The sequence below is a fragment of the Neofelis nebulosa genome, chromosome 7, assembly GCF_028018385.1.
Source record: "Neofelis nebulosa isolate mNeoNeb1 chromosome 7, mNeoNeb1.pri, whole genome shotgun sequence".
NCBI classification, from domain to species: Eukaryota; Metazoa; Chordata; class Mammalia; order Carnivora; family Felidae; genus Neofelis; species Neofelis nebulosa.
The window spans coordinates 101,678,822-101,700,219 of NC_080788.1; the positions used below are offsets into that span (position 1 = coordinate 101,678,822).

Consider the following 21,398-nt stretch of genomic DNA (forward strand, 5'->3'; position numbering starts at 1 on the left):
AATTTTGGTAATTCTTGGGACCCTAACTGGATTAAAATAGAACGATATGACCAGTACTCTGAAGAATCATCATAGCGTGTACACAAAATAGAGAATAAATTTTTAATGGTATCAAAAACAGAACTTTTTGGCCAATTTAGTACTTGCTGGAATAAAGTTGCAAAATGTTACTCAGTAACGGACTTAGCTTCTAAATCAAGCCGGAATTACACATACTCTGTATATTACTTGAGTATATACAAGTACATTCCATGATAACATGCAGAGACATGGAAACAAGAAGAGTACTATCAAGTCAAGATCACCATCTCTATTCTCTGCTGATGAAATACATTGAAAACAAAACACCTGTTCAGTAATCCAGAATAGCTAATTTTGAAAAGGGGGTTTTAAATGTTGCTCTTTTCAAGAACTCAGATAAACTCCATGGGGTTAAATTTGATTTTGTTTTCTCAACGTGAAAAAAGAGAAGCAGATAATCTGCTATAGCTATGGGGATATCTTTTTCTTTTTCTTCCATATCAAATTAAAAGGTTTGATAGACTTACTGTCCCCAGGAAAAAGGACTCTTCGCATTCTACTGGTAAGAATGAATCCCTTAAAGCTCTTAGACATACGAGTGTCACACCACCTGCAGCAGCATATGCTTAAAGTACCTTTGATGAGACGGTCACATGAGACAGGAGTTTAATTTTCCTGAGAACTAAAGTAGACGTATGAAATAAAACAGGGTATGAAAGTGACCTGAGTTCACAGGAGTCTCTAAATTCGAAAGAGATTGCTTCAGCTTTGCGAAGATCTCATCAAAAGCCTTTTATAGCAAGAGTCACATATGTGGTCACGGGGCTTCGGGGCCTTTTTAAGCACTCAAAAGAAGTGCTTTATGTTGTGCAAATTCCATGAAAGCCCAGGACAAGGGACTGATGGTGCTCAGGAAAACCTACAGGTGAGCCCACAGATTCCACGGCTTTTTGTAAAGAATGGAGTGGGTGAGATGCACAACTGACCAACTTTGCTCCCAGCTTGACAATTATTGGGCAGCTAAGAAAATCATTGGAAGATAAGCAAAGACAGCACCTTACGTGGAACCTAGGGGAAGCCACTCAAAAGTGAGTTAGTTGGGGTAGAGATGGCTATTGGTCTCTTCTAAGTAACTCCTCCTTTGTATGTGAGAACCACAGAACATATACGACAAGTAGGACAAAATATCGGCTTCACAGTCTTCTCTCCAAATTACGCATTGCAACTTCTGTTATTATTACTGTCTGCAAACTACTAAGAGGTCACGTGGGAATTGTAGTCACTGAATAGCATATAAAAGAATACAGTGCAGCTTCAATCTGAGCTCTTCTATTTGCTCTGTAATCTAATTCAAGGCACTTTAAAATGTTTTGGTGCCTTAGTGTATTAACACGAAACAGGAGGAAAACACTCATTTACTTACCTCAAGGAGTACTACAGAGATGACTGAATCTTAAAGCACTTTGAGCTCCTCAGATGAAAAGCACTGTGGAGACAATCACAGCGGAGGAATACTCTTCCAGTGCCTCGGGATCCTGATCTATTGTGTCTTGTGTCTCAACCATGTTTTCTCGAACACTTCACAAGTAAAATCTGTGAGTGGCACTCCATCCCTTTATATACGTTAATTGTTTGGCACACAGATGTTTATATATTGAAAATAGTTGTAGTATTCACCACTCCAAAGTTGTTTACTAATTTTCCCATAAGGTTAATGAAATAAATGTAGCCATGATGGAGTACTTTGTGTCAAATTTAGAAAACTTTAGCTTTCTTCTGAGGTACATGTGACATAACGAAAAGTTCATTTTGTTTTCAAAATAATTGAACTAGTGTTATTTATGTGAAACCACAAGTGTTTAATGACAAAAATACTGAAAGTATGCCACAGTGTCTATATATTCATCTGAAGAGTACAAAGATGGAGTTTTGAGGAAAAAAGGGTCTTAACACTATAGAAAAGAAATGTGGTTCTTAAATTGTTCAAAGGAAACATTTTAAAAATGTAATGCTTCATGTATTGAAATAAAGCAGTTAGAGGTAATAAATTATAAATACAGTAGTTCAAATATTGTTTCTTTTTTTAGCATTAGTTTTTCTAAGAAGTTAAATTCAAAAACACCTTAAACTCTGTTATCCTCTTCTGTCAAAGGACCTGTGGAAACAGAAGCTTTCGCAGAAATTGACAACAGTAATAACACCTTGTGGTCTTTACGTAGACTACACTGGATCTTGACCATTTGAGAGTTACAACATATTTTGGTTAATACATTAGATTCAACTCATTAATATGCCTTTATATTTGGGGGAAATTAGATTGTGATTTATAATGTAGTTCACCCAAACTCAATTCCAGGTCTTGCTTGATTCTCTGCAGGAGGCTCTGTCAGACTCATAATTAAAATGATGAAAAGTGTAAATAACTTCTTTCAGACTGAAAAAATATTTGTTTTTTAAATAAAGTGCTTTAAATTCAAATATTTCTTGCCCTAAACAAAACTGAAACACACTTAAACCTGAAATCTCCATCATATCTTGACACACATATTTTAACAGGAAGAAATCAGTTTGGGGCCATTAGTGTCCTTCAAGAGTTCAGATTGGATCTAAATTGGGTTTTGCATTATTATCGTGCTCATGTTTGTACATGAAGGTTAAAAGAAAGAGGGCAACATCCAAGGATGACCAATAGGCGGTATGAGATGTGACAGCTGACCAATAGCGGCTTTCCACAAGGCCTTCTCGGAGTTCAAAATCAATTCTGTGATCCAATTCCACTGAAAGGAAAAGAAAGTCAAACAAGTGAATAAGCATTACAATATGTTCTATATAGACTTTACCTAGAGTTGAGAATAAAAATTTAGCTAATAGAAATGATTCTTTTATCCTTTTTCCCCCCCTCTTTAAAGTGACTTTCCACTCTAATCTCATGGAAAACAAACAAACACCCACGACAGACTCAATAGCTCAGGATTCTATTTGGTAGAGTCCTTTCCTTTGTATGCTTAGGTCAGTATGGGATAATAAAGGAATAAAACAAACAAAAAAAATCACTTGGTATCATAGAATATGTTTGGAGTAAAGAAACTGGCCTCAAATCCTAACTTTCCCATTTAATCTTTGTTCCTAATCTGTAAAATAAGAAAAACAGCCCTCTGGCAGAAGTGTGGGCCAGGCTTATATGCAATAATGTCTGGGAGTGCATGCAGCAGGTCACTCAAAGGCCCTCTCCATCACCTCGTTCTGTGGTTACTTTTTGTAGTCCTAGACTGCTTTCCTCCCCATGTGGCCACCATGGCACAGCCTGGTCCCCATGCACTCAGCAGGGCCTCACATGTGCCTGAGACATACAAGTCCTCACTAAATGTCTGTTTGATAAAGAATCCACTGGGTGGCTGGGACAGTTAAACCAGGAGGAATAGTGGTGATCCCTGGGAGGAAGGACTTCATTTATAACAGCGCTGTGCTCAAACAATTCAGTGAATTTAATCAAGTCTTTTTCTAAAAGCCACAGAAAAGTCCTTGCAATACCTGTTGGAGAAAAATCAAGGCTATAAGAGAATTGCAAAGGATTCATTTAATATGTCCTTAGAGATAAAACACTTAGAAAAATAATACTTTGATCTCTAGGAATTCCTTTAAGAGAGTCAATGAGCTGTATAAGACTTTGAAGGAGCTATCTTAAAAACAAAGAACACCCAAATCTTTGTTCGAAGTGCCAGAAGACGTAGCAAGTAAAAGGTGGCAAAAATCAACGAGCCTGGAGAAAAAGTTGGGTTTTGTTTTACACTGGGAATTTGGTTAAGTTGCACATGGGAAATCGTATCACTCTAGAGAATGATTTCATATAAATGTTTAGCTAATGCTTATTTTAAATAGGTATTTTGTGACAATATCTTTTAGTGATTTAAAAGGGCATAGAGTTGTTACTTTTCTATTCAACTATGCTTTTCTGACAAGGAGTGCCCACTGATCTATCTGTATATTTTAAGGTTACCCTTAAGCAGCATAAATACCAATTGGGTTATAAAACACTTGTAAAATATATTTACAAATTTTTAAAAACTTTTCTTCTCACTTAAATTACAATAAGCTAATCCGTAATACAGCAGAAATAGCTGAAATCTATATGGGGAACTGGGGGGTAGTAATGTCTGAATCTTTTATCTCTTGTACTCCATAGGACATTTGAGTTCGATTTGTCAGCACATTCTGGCACAAGATACAGGAAGATGAAAAACGAGGAGACTGGAATTCTCAAGCGTGAAGAAGAGAAGTCAAGCTGGAGGTAGTTACAAAGAAAAGAGGAGAAATAAAATGAAAAACAGAAGAGATGAGAAACCTACACATTAATATTGGCAAAGACCATGAAGTTATCATTTCTACTTTAAAATGCCACTGTAGAACAGCCTTTCCTAGTCCAACGGCCTTAAGTTAAACTTTTGTTTTGAAGTTAAAAAAAAAAGGGATTTGTGTTTTGTTATAACAACTATTATTTGGCTTTGATTTTATGTCCCTGAGATTTATTTTTAAATGTGGTTACTGTTGTGAAACACTGCCTTTCATATACTAGACACTCAAATGCTGAACTTAACTATTGCCCTACTCTATGCCCTTGTCATTCTTACCACCTACAGTCAGTATGGTTAACTAGACTTGCCATCTCTCACCCTGGTTATTTATGTGTAGGCTATCCTCATCAAAACGGGAATTAGGTAGCCAGCCTGTACCCGATGAATCTGTTTTAGTCTCTCATCCTCCTTCCAAGATTTACAACAGGTAGTGTGGTTGCCAGTGCAGGTGACCTCACAGGTGTTGGTTCTGCAGGCGGATGAATGGAATAAGGTGGGCCTACGTCTCACGTCTCTTCCTTTTATGTACGTCACAGAATTCCCAAGGGAGCAAGGGTCCAGATGGCAGTTACCATTCTTTATGTGCCGTGAGATGAGCTCTTGGCCCAAATAGGCCTAAATCTATATGGAGTTGCCTTGGACCTATTTTCTTAATATTAGCACATCAAAAATGAGTGGCACAACACAGCGGGTAGTTTTTTCCTAGTTTTACTCACTGAATTAGGTCAAAGAGAAAGGAAAACATAATATCATCACTCTGTCCCTTTTTTCTCTCTTTTGAGTGCCTTAAGTGCTAGAATTCCTCTATCCACAAAGAAAGGAATGAGATCCTGAACTGAAGAGAAGTGAAACTGAGAAAAAATACTGTGGGATCTTATCAATCATCAGCAGTTGCCTTATATTGCCTTAAAGCATGGGTTATTTTCTTTTCTGGGGAGTCTGGCACAGAGGCCTAGTTCCCTTCCTATTCCCCAGAGTGAATGTCTGCAGTGTATGAAGTATGTAGGAGGTGAAGTGTCATCAGGACTGTGCTTTCATCAGAGAACTCTCTGCACAAGGCTTGTCCACATGGATACTGTATTAGAAAACATAACACATGTGAATAGGAAGTGCACATCTTAGTCTTAAAATGTGTACTAATTGGACAGGTTTCTATTGCTTAATGGAAACACTTTAACTTCCTTGGAGAGAAATTTTCAAAAACTTAATGAATCTTAAAAGTGGTCTTATTTGTAAGTATTAATTTTGGTCATAATTGCATGATTTTTGGCTACAGGCAGACACCAAGAAAAATACCAGTAAAGCAAATTGTGTTTTCAAATGAGTAGCAAAAGCTTCTTTCATAGTAAGAAAGATTATGCTGAGTTCTTGCTGGGTAAATTATGTCTTGTTATTTCTGTGTTGCCTCAGAGCAACTATACATTTCATGTGGTTAGGTGTTTGACATCAAGGAATATTTACATTTTGTGAACTGTTATAATTTCAAATATATTTAAGGATATTCTCTATCCTTGATATTATAATCAGTTTTCATATCTGCCAAAATAATTTCCCAACACTAATCTGTCCTGAAAGATATTCAAATACCTAATGTTTGATAACAGATGGGCTTTGTGGGTAAATCTTGAATACAAAAAAACTCCAGGAGATGGCCCTCTACAATCTGGTTTAAGAAACTTTTCCAATCACATTCAGAACTATTCCCTTCTATTCATCCTTGGCTCTTCTCAAGAAAACTAACTACATACATACATACCTCTACATACCCTGTGCTTTTCCGTATGCTGTTTCTTCTCCCTGCAATGTCTTTTCATCACCGTGTGTCCAAATTCTACCTCCACAGAGTCTTTTATAATTTTTTGAGGTGAAAGCATTTTCTCATTCCCTAGAACTGACGGAGTCCTTTACCAGTACCTTTGTTATGTGGCTCATCACATCTACCATATGTTATAAATATTTATGTAGCTATCTACTTCTCTACTAGGTAAATATATATTCTCTAGAAAATGCTCAATTTCCACACTAGCATTTAGTATCTTTATGGGCAGTACTGAAGTCTGTTTCATTTTGGTATCTTTTCTAGTGGCTATCTTGGTACTTTGGCTCATAGTAAACATTTAATAAATAATTGTTAAATGCAAAAAAGCAGGGGAAGAGAAATAGAAGCCATACACATATTACCATTTGAATCAGTTTGGTGTAGTTAATGTTTAGATAGCTGGGATGGTTTTAAGATAATACGTATAAAGGGCTACTTGAACGCAGGATAAATGAGTGGATTAACTTCTGTGTTGAATTAAATATACAAAAACCAAAGTCAAATAATTTCTTCATGGATGTGACTATTACATGAGCAGGGGGCAGAGAGAGCACTTATATAAGATCATTCCTTAAGGGAAATTCATGAAGTTTCATCAAAACAAACTGTTGCTAGGGAGCAGAAAAACACAAATCAGTTTGTTATATTAAAATACTGTTTTGGAATTTTTATCAAGGAAGTTTTTTTGAAAACAGAAAAAATATGTATGGAAATTAGCAATTACATAGAGAAGTTGTAAAATTAAATGTGGTTAAAAATCCAAGGAAAAACCTGTAACATTTTTTGTTAAAGACAAAATCCAATATTTAAAAAAAAAAAAAAAAAAAAGGAAAAGGAAAAGGAGAGGAGCTGTGGAAAAAGGAATGAAAGTTAATGATAAAAATGATTTTAAACTAAGATTAATCCTTAGTGGTACATTTAGAATCTGCTAAAAATTAAGAGACTGAAAATATCTCTTGTATCCAATAATGCTAATTTTTAAATGCAAACCTACCCTTCTTAAAGAAAAAATATTTGTGTTGAAATCAGATAGCAGCAGCTAGGGCACACCCACAGCCCTAAGTAGTAGCGGTACTGATACCTGAAATAACTAGGAATAATTACATTTCTTACACTATGAGACTTTATATCTAAATGTCTTACATGTAAAGAACAGCGAACCTCTTTGAAGCCTTTGGGACAATAAAGAAGGAAGATGACCTCATGCTTTTCTTCCCTCTCCAAAAGGTTGCTTCTTCGTAGGAATGTATAGGAGTATCATTTTAGCACACTAAGGGACTAATCAATACTTGGGTTTCAGGACCCCTACTATTTAAGGTTAGAATATACAGGAAAAAATTACATATCAAATGGTCTGTAATGGTTAACATTCAAGCTGATCTCATAGAAGAACTGATGCAAGTTTTCAGTGAGTGGAAGACCTATAAGTGGATCATTTTTATTGTACTCTGAGTGCTATTCCTGACATATACCATACCGAGGGTATTATCTTTATTCTGCATTACATTTTCCGGAAAAAGAAGTTGTGGGAGATTAAAGAACGATTCCTGAAGTCTGAAATCTGTGAAAAAAAAACACAAGATGCTGTAAAGTGTTGGCTGATGGTTACAAAGGGCCTTCAATGATGCAGTGGCCAAAAGTTAGAACAACACTCCCAAATATGCTGATTAAACCTAGCATACATAAAGAAGTACACACTTTGGTTTTTATGAAGAGCTCTTTCATGGAAAGTGTAAGCATCGTTAACTTTGCAATACAATGTCATAATCTGTTAACACCCAGATATCCCCAAAATTAATAGCTCATTTAAGTTCTAACCTTGAGGCAAAACAATGTTAAAAGAAACAGATATTTTTTTTCCGTAATATGATACAAACATAAGGGAGTACAAGAAATGAAACCATAAAACTACCGTAAATAAGCCCGGACTTTTCAAAAGAAATGAAGACTAGCTATTGATATTCAACTTGATGAGAATAAAGTGGTTTCAATTGACAACACATACTCTTCAAAGAGAGAAACCCTGATGGATCATGAAAATTCAAAGCCTGTGTCCATCTTACCCTCAAAAAGCAAGAGAATCAAAGTTGGCAGCTTCAGGATAAAGGTCATCAGGAACTGAGGCAATCAATGCGAGCAGAACGAAGAAAGGAAGGAAGCCAGAATCACCTAATCACAATGACCAAATCCCAGAAAGAAGGCTTAAGGAAGAAAGGTTTTAGGATTTGCAAGATACAGCCACTATGTGCATAATAGAGCAACTACGACATAAAAAAACATCCAAATCAGGATTACAAAGAAGAGTGTATTATTGAAGCAAGTCTAACAATTAGTAAGGCAAATCTTGAGAATCTGATTTTAAAAGGTGGAATTCTACTATAATAGTTTAATTTTAATAGTTACATCTATGTCTAGAGATAAATATCTGTAACTAAGACTCACGATTAGCTCATATTTAGTGGAGTCTACAGTCTACAAGGACTTTACCATTAAGACCAACAAAGAAAGAATTTATATGCAAGACTGACAGAAAATGTATTTTGTTAAGCTATCAAAGTATAATGATGCAATGCAGCTGAGCACCTCTATTAACTGTTGTCCTGAAAGAAGAAACAGGTTTCTCTGTTATCATTTTGAAATTACTATGTTAAATAGTAAAAAGACCACAGAAACAGCTTTCTTCCTTCAGATCCTATGGATTCTCTCTTTGTCTTCATTACCCTTTCTTGGGGGCTCAAATCCCACTTCATTCTTGTTTCCTCAGTCACCCTAATGTTTATTTACTAGCATCATTGCTGTGTATTAACATTACAAGGAATTGTGACTTTTTACCTGTCATCTTACAAAATTCTTTTAAACTATTCTTCTTCAGAAACTTTAGAGCTGTGATCTCTGTATGTCACAACAGAATTTTGTATTTTTACAGCCGCATTTCTGAATAAGTAGAAGTGAAAGCTTAAGTCAGCAATAATAAGAAAATGAAAAAAATGAATTTTATACAAATATCAAAGTCTGAAATGAATTTTCTAGGCGGTGTTCAAAAGGCTTACAATTATAAAATTTTTAGTAATCAGAGTCTCACATAAATAGGAGTACGTTAAAAAATGCTATTGGTCCGAATAGAAATGTCCAACTCAGGAATGTCCAGGATAATGGCTCCTGGAGTAGGGCTAACTGTGGAGAAAGATCCAGCCTCTAGAACCACCACACTTGAACTTCCTTTTTAAGTATGTTTGATGGATGGCAATGGACACTGGTCATTTTAAAATACAGAGTAGCAGACACAGCAAGAAGACAAGGCTACAAGTATCTGAAATAAAATCTGTTTAAACATTTATAGAGAAAGAAAGGAAAAGTTTTCCCTGATTGCTATAGTAACAAAAAGCAGCTAGTCTAAGAATCTACATTTCTTTATATAAGTCAATGGAAAAATAGGACTTATTAGTCTTCTTTTATGGACACTTGAAAATAAGGCTCAAATTTAGACCCTTGGGATTAAATATATATTAAATGTATAAGAGTTTCACAACTATTCAAGATTTTAAACCTTAGAAGTCTACTGGAAAGAATTAAATAGAGCTCCATTCTAATGCTAAGTCCAGCATAACTATCCATTCATTTATTCATTTCTTGAATATCTACTTTACACTAGGTAGCTGCGACAGAACTGGAAACCACACAGCGGATCCAATACAATATAAGCCTGAAGGTCTTTGTAATTTGGCTGGATGAATGAAACTCTGGAATTAGCAGCAGGATGGCTTTTAAAAAGTATCAAGAATATACACAGCAGAGGTTTAAAGCAATTACATGAATTTTTAAGGCTGAGAAGACAATATTTTTAAAAAATCTACTTTCTAAAAATCAGGGGTGCTTCCTCCCAAAGAGATTTGTTTTATGCTGATGCTTAAGACCCTTGTGCCACCAGGCCCTGATTATTAATGTTCTTAATTCTTCATTCACCAATGCAGAGAGCAAAACTGCATTTACCTGGGAATTATACTTAAAAATATAATCAGGGGCAAATGGGTGGCTCAGTCGGTTAAGTGTCCAACTCCTGATTTCAGCTCAGGTCATGATCTCACAGTTGTGAGATTGAGCCCTGTGCCAGGCTCCATGCGAAGTGTGGAGTCTGCTTTGGATTCTCTCTGTCTCTCTGCCCTTGCCCTGCTTGCATGCTCTCTCTCTCTCTCAAAAAAATAAATAAAAAATATAATCAGAGGAAAAGTGCTTTTTTAAAAAAAAAGCTAACTTATGCTTTACATTTTAGAGTTGACTGCTACCGTTAGTATCTTCATCCTCCCCGCCTTCAAGTTGTAAGAGATCAAGTATTAACTTAAAGTAAGAAAAATATGAACTAACATGCAGAATCCAGAAAGCCAGAACTGCTATGTGGAAGGGTCTGTGTTGCAACAGTGGTAGTGGGAAGCGAGCCAAGTGACTTCTTCTCGTCTTCTGTTGAGTCTTTTGATGTCTCAGATGGCTGTGATGTAGATGAGCGTCCAAATCTCGAGAACAACATCCCTCCAAGGCCCTTTCCAATGCTGGCAGCCCCTATATTTCGCAAAACAGGGCAGTCAGTCTGTTGGAATCACACCACATACCAAGCTAAAGAGCACCATCCATAGTTACAGCCAATTGGCAGAGGAACCAAGTCCTAGTCATATTTTTCCAGGGTGGGAACATAGGAAAGTTACAATTTACACTGTAGGTTTCTAAGTAAAAATGGTGTTGAATAGAATGAGAGTTGTACAAACTGCAGGAATACAGTGTACAAAAGAATAAAGATTCTATTTTATTCAAGTGATCACTGTTGATTACAATATTTGGGAAGATTAAAAACGTTAATGAAAGAATCATACCATTGACAGGGGCATATATTTACTATTGATATACTTTACTACTGAAGTTAAGTGAGTATGTTATAAAAAGCTATCAATAAACAAATCTGGGAGTATGACAAAGTGAAATCTCAATGAAAAGCCTATTTATAGTGCCATCTTGTGGCACTTTATATTAAGGCAACCTGTAACTAAGAACAATGGACAAATTCAAGGGGCACATAAACCAGCGCTACCCCAAACATTGTGGCTGGTGCAGGAGATGATTCAAAGAAATTAAATATCCTTGTTGACCCCAGGACAGACACGGTTTGAGAGACTGTTAAAACATGAATTGCAGAACTGGTTGGCAGGGACACCCTTAGAACTCAAGCACTCCCTCATTTTACAGGTGAGGAAGCAGACCATTAAAAATGATGGGACTTCCTCAAGATCTCATAGTAGGTGGTAGGGCCAAGATTAAAATGAGGGCCTTGATTCCCAGACCTTTCCTTGTCTATCCAGCTATCTCATATTCTAAACCTACAAGATCTGATCTAGTTAGAGAACCTTTGGGGATTTTAGCTCTCAAGTATGAACAGTGAGAGGGTAGTTAATTCTAGACATGGGGATTAAATGTTGGATGTTTTGTAATATGCAGAGTATTTTCAAGTACCCCAAATTTAATGCTTATCTAAAAAAGTACTTACATTTACTGATAGGAAATACTTAAGAGAAATTACCTAATATGCTTGCTTTGCCTATGTTTGTTATAGATTCCCCGTAGTGTCGACGGGACAAGACTGGTGAGGTCACAGGGCTTGGTATTGTTGAAATGCCTTCATTCTCTGAAATTGAGGTAGGTTCTTTTGCTGGGTGGAGAAAGCTTGGCTTCATATGCTCATAAGGTAGAGGATTAGAAGTATTATACCAGTGGATCTGGACAGGTGAAATGTTGCTGTAGTGTTTCAGTATTAATGGTTCTAATCTATAAGCCTTGATTTTAAAAAAATGCAAAGAAACACAACATTAAGGCACAATGCTTGGATTTTAGTAAACTGTTTATTCTTATTTTATTGCATGCTCAATAGACCTTAGGGAATTAAAAAAAAAAACATCTGGTATTTCTAACATGCATTCCCATTTGTTCACTATTAATAATATGTAATTTGGTCTAATTATATATCCTTAATGATGAGATTATGGAAAGAACCAATTAGTGTTGGTCTAAGCTAACAGTGCCCGTTAATAAGTTTTTCAGAAAAACAGATTCATTTTTATTAGGTTCTGATATCATATAACAATTAGATTTATGTTAGTCTCACCAACAAAGCGGAAGCAATGAACAGTAAACTAGGACACAGTAAATAAAGCCAATCTGTAACATCTTAGAAGCTCTTCGTAAGCTCTATTTTCAAATAGATTAACATAGTAACAGCACAAATTAGATGCTGATTAAAGACCATTTGTCTAATGTGAAGAAGGGATGATATAGCAGAAAAGACAATGAATGGACTTGGCATTAGAATTCCCCAAGTTCACATTCTGGCCTCTGTCACTAACTGAATAATACCTACCAAGTCACAAGTTTCAGAGTCACTGTTTCCTGAGCTGTAGAAATCAGATTAACACTTCCTACCTCACAAGGATGTTGGCAAGAACAGACAACGTTTGTAAATACTGCTTAGCACAGTTCTGACATAAACTTTATTTAAAACAACTTTACTTAAAAAAAATCACAGGAAAAACTATAAAATGAATAATGAAAAATAACTTAATAAAATGACATTGGAGCCCTCCTTTATGATATAACAAAACTTTAAGATTATACCAAGGACAGGGTATACACTGATAACTCAGAGTTCCCCTACAAACTCAAGTTCACTTTCAAGTTATAAGATAATGAGTAAAATGAATATATATTAATGAAATACTAAATGGTTAGCTGGGTGTTTTTACATATATTTTACTTAATCCTGACCATTTTAGGAGGTAAAATTTTGTCATCTGCATTACATAGATAAGTCTTGGGAGTGACTTGGCCAAAGACTGTGCTGTCTGTATTTGAATCTAATACTAGATTCTCAGTGAAATTCATTTCTTAAAGATAGCATTTTTGATTCTTTAACACATAGGGAATTGTTAAAATTTTAATATTTAATCAATGCTATATTTACTTGGTACTAGCTAAAGATATTTGAAAAGACTTCACACAATTACACAAAGCAAACTTTCTGAGAATGAAGGTTATTTAAAACAGTTTCTTTTAAATTTAGTTCTATCTAGCCTTGTCCCCAAAAAGACTTAAGAAGCGTTTTTCTCATCTAACAATCTTACTTGGTAGTATACAATTCACCCGGATGCAAGATCACTGGAGTGATTAAAAACATTAAACACTAAACATTAAAAAATTATTAACAGTATAAACATAAAAGAGAATTAAAAACTCCAGACTTAAAATTCGACCAGGCTAAAATAAATTCTTCCACTTTTTCATGTTTAATACATTTCAAATAGGGTCAGTCTACCAAACACATTTCAATATGGTAGCATGTTTTAGAGAAAAAAAGATTAAAATGGAATTTTCAAAATTTGTGGTTGCTGGGTTATTGGTATTACAATTGGTTGTGGTTAGACAGTCCAGAAGATTCCTATTCCTTGTACTATTTGTCCAGAGATAATAGTTTTACATTATGCTCTTATAACATAGATCACCTCTGAGGTATTTCCGAGCCCTAAATTAACCAAAACACCAATGTCTTAAAGATACGAACCTATGAAAATATAATCAGATAAATTAACTCATTTCTCATTAGTTCAGTTGTACCTTGCAATATTTCATACAGAGTCTTTTATGAATAATTTAATGTTGAGGGAAAAATGTCTATAACTGCAACTCACCACTGGATCTGTTGGATGAAAAATATTCAGTAACCGATTACAAATCTCTCTGGGCAAAATATGGTCTTGACTTCCAGTGTTTCCTGGGCGGATGCCACGCAATGCCAAGAAAACCGCTAATGGGGATCCCATGCAGAAGAAATTCTCAACCTAAAATGATAAAGTCATCCCAAATTTTAAAACTGGTGGTAGTTTTTCTCAGCAGAATTTGGGCACAACATAACACATGGCAAAATATGAACAATAAAATTATCTTCAAATATGTCTTTTTTCACAAGCTTTGTTCAGATGATATCTGCCATAATTATATGCCAACCATTAATTAGTCTAAAAAAATCCATTTTTAGAAGCAACTTCATTATCTTTAAATCTAACAGAAAACAAAAAATGAGAAGAAGAAAAGGAGAAGGAAGACCATTTCATTGTGTGTTTTCACACACTAGTCCAAGTTTTATCAAGCTACTATTTTGTGTGAAGTAATATTCTAATGCTATCAATGTTTTAATAAAGACCAATAAGGCAGAGGAATCCTGTGGGGGAGGCATAATAAAATAAATGAATAGGGGGAAAGCCTGCTGTAAGAGAGGGATAATTAATTCCACCTTAGAGTTTTTACACAGGAGGAAGCATTTTTTTCCACATTGTTAATTTTTTTTAAATTCCAGTATAATTAACATACATTGTTATATTAGTTTCATGTGTAAAATATAGTGACTCAACAATTCTATACATTACTCAAAGCTCATCACAGTAAGTTTCCTCTTAATTCCCTTTACCTATTTCATCTACGTTCCACCCACTTCCCCTCTGGTAACCATCAGTTTGTTCTCTATGGTTAAGAGTCTGTTTTTTGGTTTGTCTTGTTTTTTTCTTTGTTCCTTTGTTTTGTTTCTTAAATTCTACATGAATGAAATCATATGGTACTTGTGTTCCTCTGGCTGACTTATTTCACTTAGCATTGTACCCACTAGATCTATCCATGTTGCTGCAAATAGCAAGATTTCATTCTTGTTTTTATGGCTGAGTAATATTCCACATCTTCATCCGTTCATCTATCAATGGACACTTAAGTTTCTTCCCTAATTTGGTTATTGTACATAATGCTGCAATAAACACAGGGGTGCATTTATCTTTTTGAATTAGTGTTTTCGAATTCTTTGGGTAAATACTCATTAATGGAATTACTGGATCATATGGTAATTCTATTTTTAATTTTTTGAGGAAACTCCATACTATTTTCCACAGTGGCTGCACCAGTTTTCATTTCCACCCACAGTGCACAAGTATTCCTTTTTCTCCACATCCTCTCCAATACTTGCTGTTTTTTGTGTTTTTGATTTCAGCCATTCTGACAGATGTGAGGTGATACCTCACTGTGGTTTTGATTTGCATTTCCTTTATGCAAAGGATATGATATTGAGCATCTTTTCATGTGTCTGTTTGCCATCTGGATGTCTTCTTTGGAGAAAAGTCTGTTCGTCTTCTGATACACAGGAGAAAGATTTGCATTGGCCATAAAAAACAAAAAGGATTTCTACACCTGGGGCTGGTCATTGGGGCCAGAAAGGAGGACATTTTAGGCTGATACAATCACATGAACTAAAGCAGAGGCAGGAGAGAACCTGGCTCAATTTAGGAAGTATAAGTAGTCTGACATAGTTGAAAAATTGGGTGTCAGGAAAATGTAACTTGGAATGAGAATGCACAGAATCTTGACTACTTGGTTAAAAAAGTAGGACTTAATCGATTTTATGAGTAGTGAAGGAGAACAGGATTTGCCCCATGTTTTAGGAGGTTAGTAAACCTGGTAGTAGTATGTGGATGAACTGGAAGATTTAGAGTATGGTGACTCAGAGACAAGTTAGGAAACTACTGAAAGTGTTTAGGCAAGAGATAATCTGAACCCGGGCAGGGCGAGATGTTCCATTCAGAAATAGAAATGGGAGAGGAGAAGGTGGAATCAATATGACTGAATGAAGATGAGGATGAGGAATGAGTCAGAGGCAGGTCACAAGGTTTGGGTCTGGCTGACTGGGAAGACAGTGGTTCCATCAACTGCAACAGGAAACTCTAGGTAAGTTCTGTTTTTGTTCACAATTAAGTTTGAAGTATCTGTAACGTATCTAATTTACAGGGGCTGAAATTCTAAGGCAAGAGATACAGAATTGGATAGGTCATCTCCCAACTCTATGTATCACCGTTACAGAAGTGACACGTAAAACCAAGAGAAGTGGTAAGAGGGCTTATGAAGTGCATAGATATGCATAGTGCATATCTCTCAAAATAAACAAACATTTAAAAGTAAAAAGGAGGAGTGCCTGGATGGCTCAGTCAGCTGGGCATCTGACTTCGGCTCAAGTCATGATCTCATGGCTGGTGAGTTTGAGCCCCGCATTGGGCTCTGTGCTGAAACCTCCGGAGCCTGGAGCCTGTTTTGGATTCTGTGTCTCCCTCTCCCTCCGTCCCTCCCCAACTCACGCTCTCTCTCTCTCTACTTCAAAAATAAATAAACATTACAAAAATTAAAACAAAAAAGAAAAAAGGAGAAGGGCTTTAGCGAGAACTACATTTGATTAGCAGAGGAAGGAGGTAAGACTACAAAAGGGGAGGGAAAGGAGAGCCATGATAATGCAGTATACATGAATGGCACGTGAGAGGGCTTCTAGAAAACTGGTGTGATCAGCAGCACTGGATTATATATAGAACATGACACTTTACCTCTTAAGGTCGCCTAACTTCTCTCATATATCCCATTATCCTGATGGGCGAGACGTCCCAAATTCATCATTCCATCTCTTCTCCAACATCTAAGAAGTTATTGCACTTCACCTCATGGTCTTTCATCTGGACTATAACTATATATACTTGTCTCTGCCTCCAATTTTATGTCCCTTTAATCTCTTCCCCACACTACATCTGAAGCGACTCTTCTTTTTTCCCCCAAATAATGAATATATATTTTGAAAATGGTACCTCCATGTTAAAGAAGGTTTGAGAAAGTTTTTTCTGCTTTTAAAGGACTGGGTAACTTCGACATGTCTGAAGGCTGAGGAAAATTAACTTGTGTTAAATTAAAACTATAAGAAAAGGCATTTGAAATGGTAGATAGTAACTGGGCTGTCTGGGTGGCTCAGTCAGTTGAGCGTCCAACTCTTGATTTTGGCTTAGGTCCTGAGCTCTGGGTTCGTGGGTCTGAGCCCTGCATTGGGCTCTGGCTCTGTACTGACACCATAGAGCCTGCTCGGGATTCTCTTTCTCTCTCTCTCTCTTTCTCTCTGCCCCCCCCCCCCTTGCTTTTGCATGCTCTCTCTTTCTCAAATAAACATAAAAAAACGAAAAACATCATAGACAGTGACACAGATGAAAACACCAACTTCTGAAAGGATTAAGATAATTAAAATAATAAAGGATAGGGAAAGATACAAAATATAGTTGAGATAGAAGAAAATTTAAGTAAATACTTTTTTTTTTAACTGTTTATCTTAGAGAGAGAGAGAGCGTGAGAGAGCATGCATGCACATATGCATGCATGACTGGGGGAGGGGCAGAGAGAGAGGGAGACAGAGAATCCCAAGCAGGCTCCATGCTCTCAGCACAAAACCCAGCAAGGGGCCAGAACGCAACAAACCATGAGATCATGACCTGAGCCAAACTCCTATGCTCAACCAATGGAGCCACCCAGGTGCCCCAATCCTTTCTTTTTTTTTTTTTTTTTTTTTTTAAATACTTTTTTTAAAGTTTATTTTTGAGAGAGAGGGAGAAAGAACGCAAGTGAGCAGGGGAGAGGCAGAGACAGAGGAGCAAGACGATCCCAAGCAGGCTCTATGCTCACTACAGAGCTCAATGTGGGCTCAAACCCACGAACCTTGAGACCATGACCTGAGCTGAAATCAAGAGTTGGTCGCTTAACTTAATGAACCACCCAGGCACCCCCTATGTAAATCCTTTCTGCTTGATGTATACATACCTGTAAATACATATACATCCTAGAAAAATGCTTTATGCTTTGGTCAGGCGTTTCATAAATTTTTGTTATATTGTTATAAAACAACTTTCCTTTCTTTATGATTGGTATGCAGTTTGACAGATAAACACACAAAGGAATTCTTCTTTTTTTAAAATGTTTATTTATTTTGATAGAGAGAAAAATAGAGCACGAGTAGGGAGACACAGATTCTGAAGCAGGCTCCAGACTCGGAGCTGTCAGCACAGAGCCCGATGTGGGGCTTGATCTCACAAACCCGAGATCATGACCTGAGCTGAAGTCAGATGCTTAATTGACTGAGCCACCCAGGCACCCCACAAAGGAATTATTCTAAGAGTAATGACTGATTTAGTGAAATCTACACCCACCAAAGAATTTTCAAGGTGAAAAAGAGCTTTGGACATTTAGTCTAACCTCCTTTTCCAGAGATGAGTAAGCAGATGAATTCAGAGATGTTAAATAATTGGCCAATGTTACATAACCAGTTAGTGGCCAAGTTTCGTGATCACAACCAAATTTTCCCACTCTTCAGACCAATATTTGTCAATAGTTTTTCTTTTTTTTTAAAGTTTAGTGGTCACCTGTAACAGACCTAACACCTATACTCTGAAAGTAAACCCATCTTTTGGTTAACAGGCATAGAAAGACTTCTGTTCCTTCTAGATCCCTGGAGTTCTAAATATTAATTTGCCAGTCATCAGATAGTCCTTTTTAAATTTCAGATTTCTGTATTTTTCCTCTATGAGTAATTAAACAACAATTAAAAATTCATATTATTAGACTACACATGAGTATATACTACAAGAATACACAATTATACTGTTTAAGTTCTAGTAATACGAATATTGAATTTTGAGATCTTAATACTTGGTGAATCATACTTTACTCTCCAGTAAAAAAAATCCAGGACATGAAATACAAGAGTTTACTTTTTCTATCAGATCAATTCTGCATATTTAACATACTGATCATATATAAAAATGGTGGTAAGGAGGCACCTGGGTGGCTCAGTGGGTTAAGCATCCAAGTCTTTATTTTGGCTCAGGTCATGATCTCACAGTTCACGAAATCAAGCCTTGCATTGGATTCTGTGCTGACGGTGTGGAGACTGCTTAGGATTCTCTCTCTTCCTCTCTCTCTCTGTCCCTCCCCTACCCTCAAAATAAATAAATAAACTTAAAAAAAATGGTGGTAGAGATGGAACTCAACTTCCAGGTGGGATCACTCCAAAGATCACGCTCATATACTTTTTAAATACATAAATTTACCTTATGGCTTTTAAATATATATTTTTTAATGTTTATTTCATTATCGAGAGACAGAGAGAGCATGAGCATGGGAGGGGCAGAAAGAGGGGGAGACACAGAATCTGAAGCAGGCTCCAGGCTCCAAGCTGTCAGCACAGAGCCCGACGCGGGGCCCAAACTCACAAACCACGAGATCATGCTCTGAGCCAAAGCTGGATGTTTAAATTTTTTTTTTTTTCAACGTTTTTTATTTATTTTTGGGACAGAGAGAGACAGAGCATGAACGGGGGAGGGGCAGAGAGAGAGGGAGACACAGAATCGGAAACAGGCTCCAGGCTCCGAGCCATCAGCCCAGAGCCTAATGTGGGGCTCGAACTCATGGACCGCGAGATCGTGACCTGGCTGAAGTCAGATGCTTAACTGACTGCGCCACCCAGGCGCCCCATCCAAAGCTGGATGTTTAACCGACTGAGCCACCCAGGTATCCCAACCTTATGGCCTTTAAATATGGACGTTAAAAAAAAAAACATTGTAAGTCATAGAGATAGATTCTTCTAAAAAATTTTCTACATCATTCCATTACTTAAGCAGTATGTTAAGCTCTTGTGATAAAAGATATTTCAAGAAGAGATGATATAGTACACTATATATGTGTATACATTCAAAAGGAAATGAGTATTAGGGAGCTTATGACATGCTCCATTTAACATTGCAAACGAGTTATTTGTTATTCAGCTACAGGCTATGTCCTTTCCAACAGGCAGGTCAAGGTCGACATCTCTCTATCATTTTTTATTCTTCTAAACAACTACTTTACCACAGCTCCATTCTGATGCTCAAAAACCCTTCACATGAAATATAAGTTCTTTATTTCTAGCTCTTCCTGTTATCCCACAGCCCCTTTGCCCCAAATCCTGTAAATTCTAGCTAAACTGTTTTGCCTACCCTGCTCCAAACCAACCACATACACCCCATCCTGTGCTTTTGTCATATACTTCTCACTGAATGAAAGCAAGCTTTCCATCCATCCCTAAAATCATCACTATATGCTTCCACTTATTTTTCTTATCATCCATAACTAGCTGGTTACTAAGGCTTGTTATTTCTAAATACTAAATATTTCCCAAATCTATCTATATTTTTCTCTTTCCACTACTTGAGATTATTTCATGTTTCTTGGAGGTACTATGGGGTCATACCCCTTCACACCCCTGTTGTGCTGTTTCTTTTACACAGAATAGCATTTCTCTTTTCCTCCACTTGGCAATATCCACTTTACTGAGATTAAGTACAAATGCCATTCCTTTGTAAACCTTTCCAAGCAAAATTACAACCTCTCTCTCATGTATATATCATTCTATAAGCTACTAATAGTACCGATAACGCTGTGTTACAGATCCTGAGGGCTGGGGAGCCATCTTGTCCACCCTTTTCCTTGTAAAACCCCAAAACTAGCAATGTCCAACACACAGTATGCGTTCAGTATATATTCATTTGAAAGAAAAATTCAGATTTCACTTGAATCCTACTGTCACACTTCAAATGATGTTTGAAAAGAAATTGAGATAAATGATGGAAATCTTATCTCTCTTTCCTTACCTTAAATTTTAAGGCAGGTGTTTGTGTCATGGATGACGCCTTCAATCCATGTAGCCGTTCTTCTATTTCTCTCAGTCTAGGAAGCAGTAGGAGATAATGTACTAATATTTATATTCACAATTTTATAAATATTAGATGCTCGCTAGTTCACTAAAGTATAAAGAAGAAAATGGCCCATTATCCAATCCCTCAAATTAATCCCTGTTGACAGTATTTGATAAATGCACCTGCTACAGTCTATAAACATTTATAAAATGATTAGTAAAAGTAGCCCTACTCTTCATAATAGCTGTTGTTAACAGCTTTTTGGGAGGATCCTTTAGGGAAATGTGAGGCAAATACAAACATATATATGACCTTAAAAAAAAAAAATCACACTGAATGTTCGCACCATATACACAGTTCTATGCTTCTTTTTTCTACACTTAATAGTGAATCTTGGAGGTCTTTTCATTTCATTGCCTCCTGATCTACTTCAATCTTTGTAACAGCTGTATAATTGTCCTTCATACAGATCAACCACAGTTTATTAATCCTTCTCTGCTGATGAACATTTGGGTTACTTCAAATTTTTCCCATTATTATGTTTTGAATCTACTTACATTTAATAAATAATGGAACTAAGGTTCTGTTTTTTTTTTTTTTTAAAGGTGC

At 36.4% G+C, this 21,398-nt stretch overlaps 1 protein-coding gene across 10 annotated transcripts in view; it reads right to left on the minus strand.

Annotated features, from left to right (window-relative positions):
* Positions 1-88: 88 nt before the first annotated feature.
* Positions 89-21,398, minus strand: part of DDHD1 (DDHD domain containing 1) — a 113,587-nt gene continuing 92,277 nt past the window's right edge. For 7 of the 10 annotated variants that reach the window (XM_058739081.1, XM_058739086.1, XM_058739082.1 and 4 more), the window contains 6 exons: positions 20,745-20,820; positions 13,914-14,063; positions 11,756-12,008; positions 10,555-10,746; positions 7,670-7,753; positions 89-2,798 (listed from right to left, as the gene is read on the minus strand). In XM_058739081.1, coding sequence (XP_058595064.1) covers positions 2,617-2,798; positions 7,670-7,753; positions 10,555-10,746; positions 11,756-12,008; positions 13,914-14,063; positions 20,745-20,820 — 937 coding nt within the window. In that variant the 3' untranslated portion in view covers positions 89-2,616. The remainder of the gene's footprint in view (positions 2,799-7,669; positions 7,754-10,554; positions 10,747-11,755; positions 12,009-13,913; positions 14,064-20,744; positions 20,821-21,398) is intronic. The other 3 variants (XM_058739088.1, XM_058739084.1, XM_058739090.1) reach the window with 1 other exon arrangement.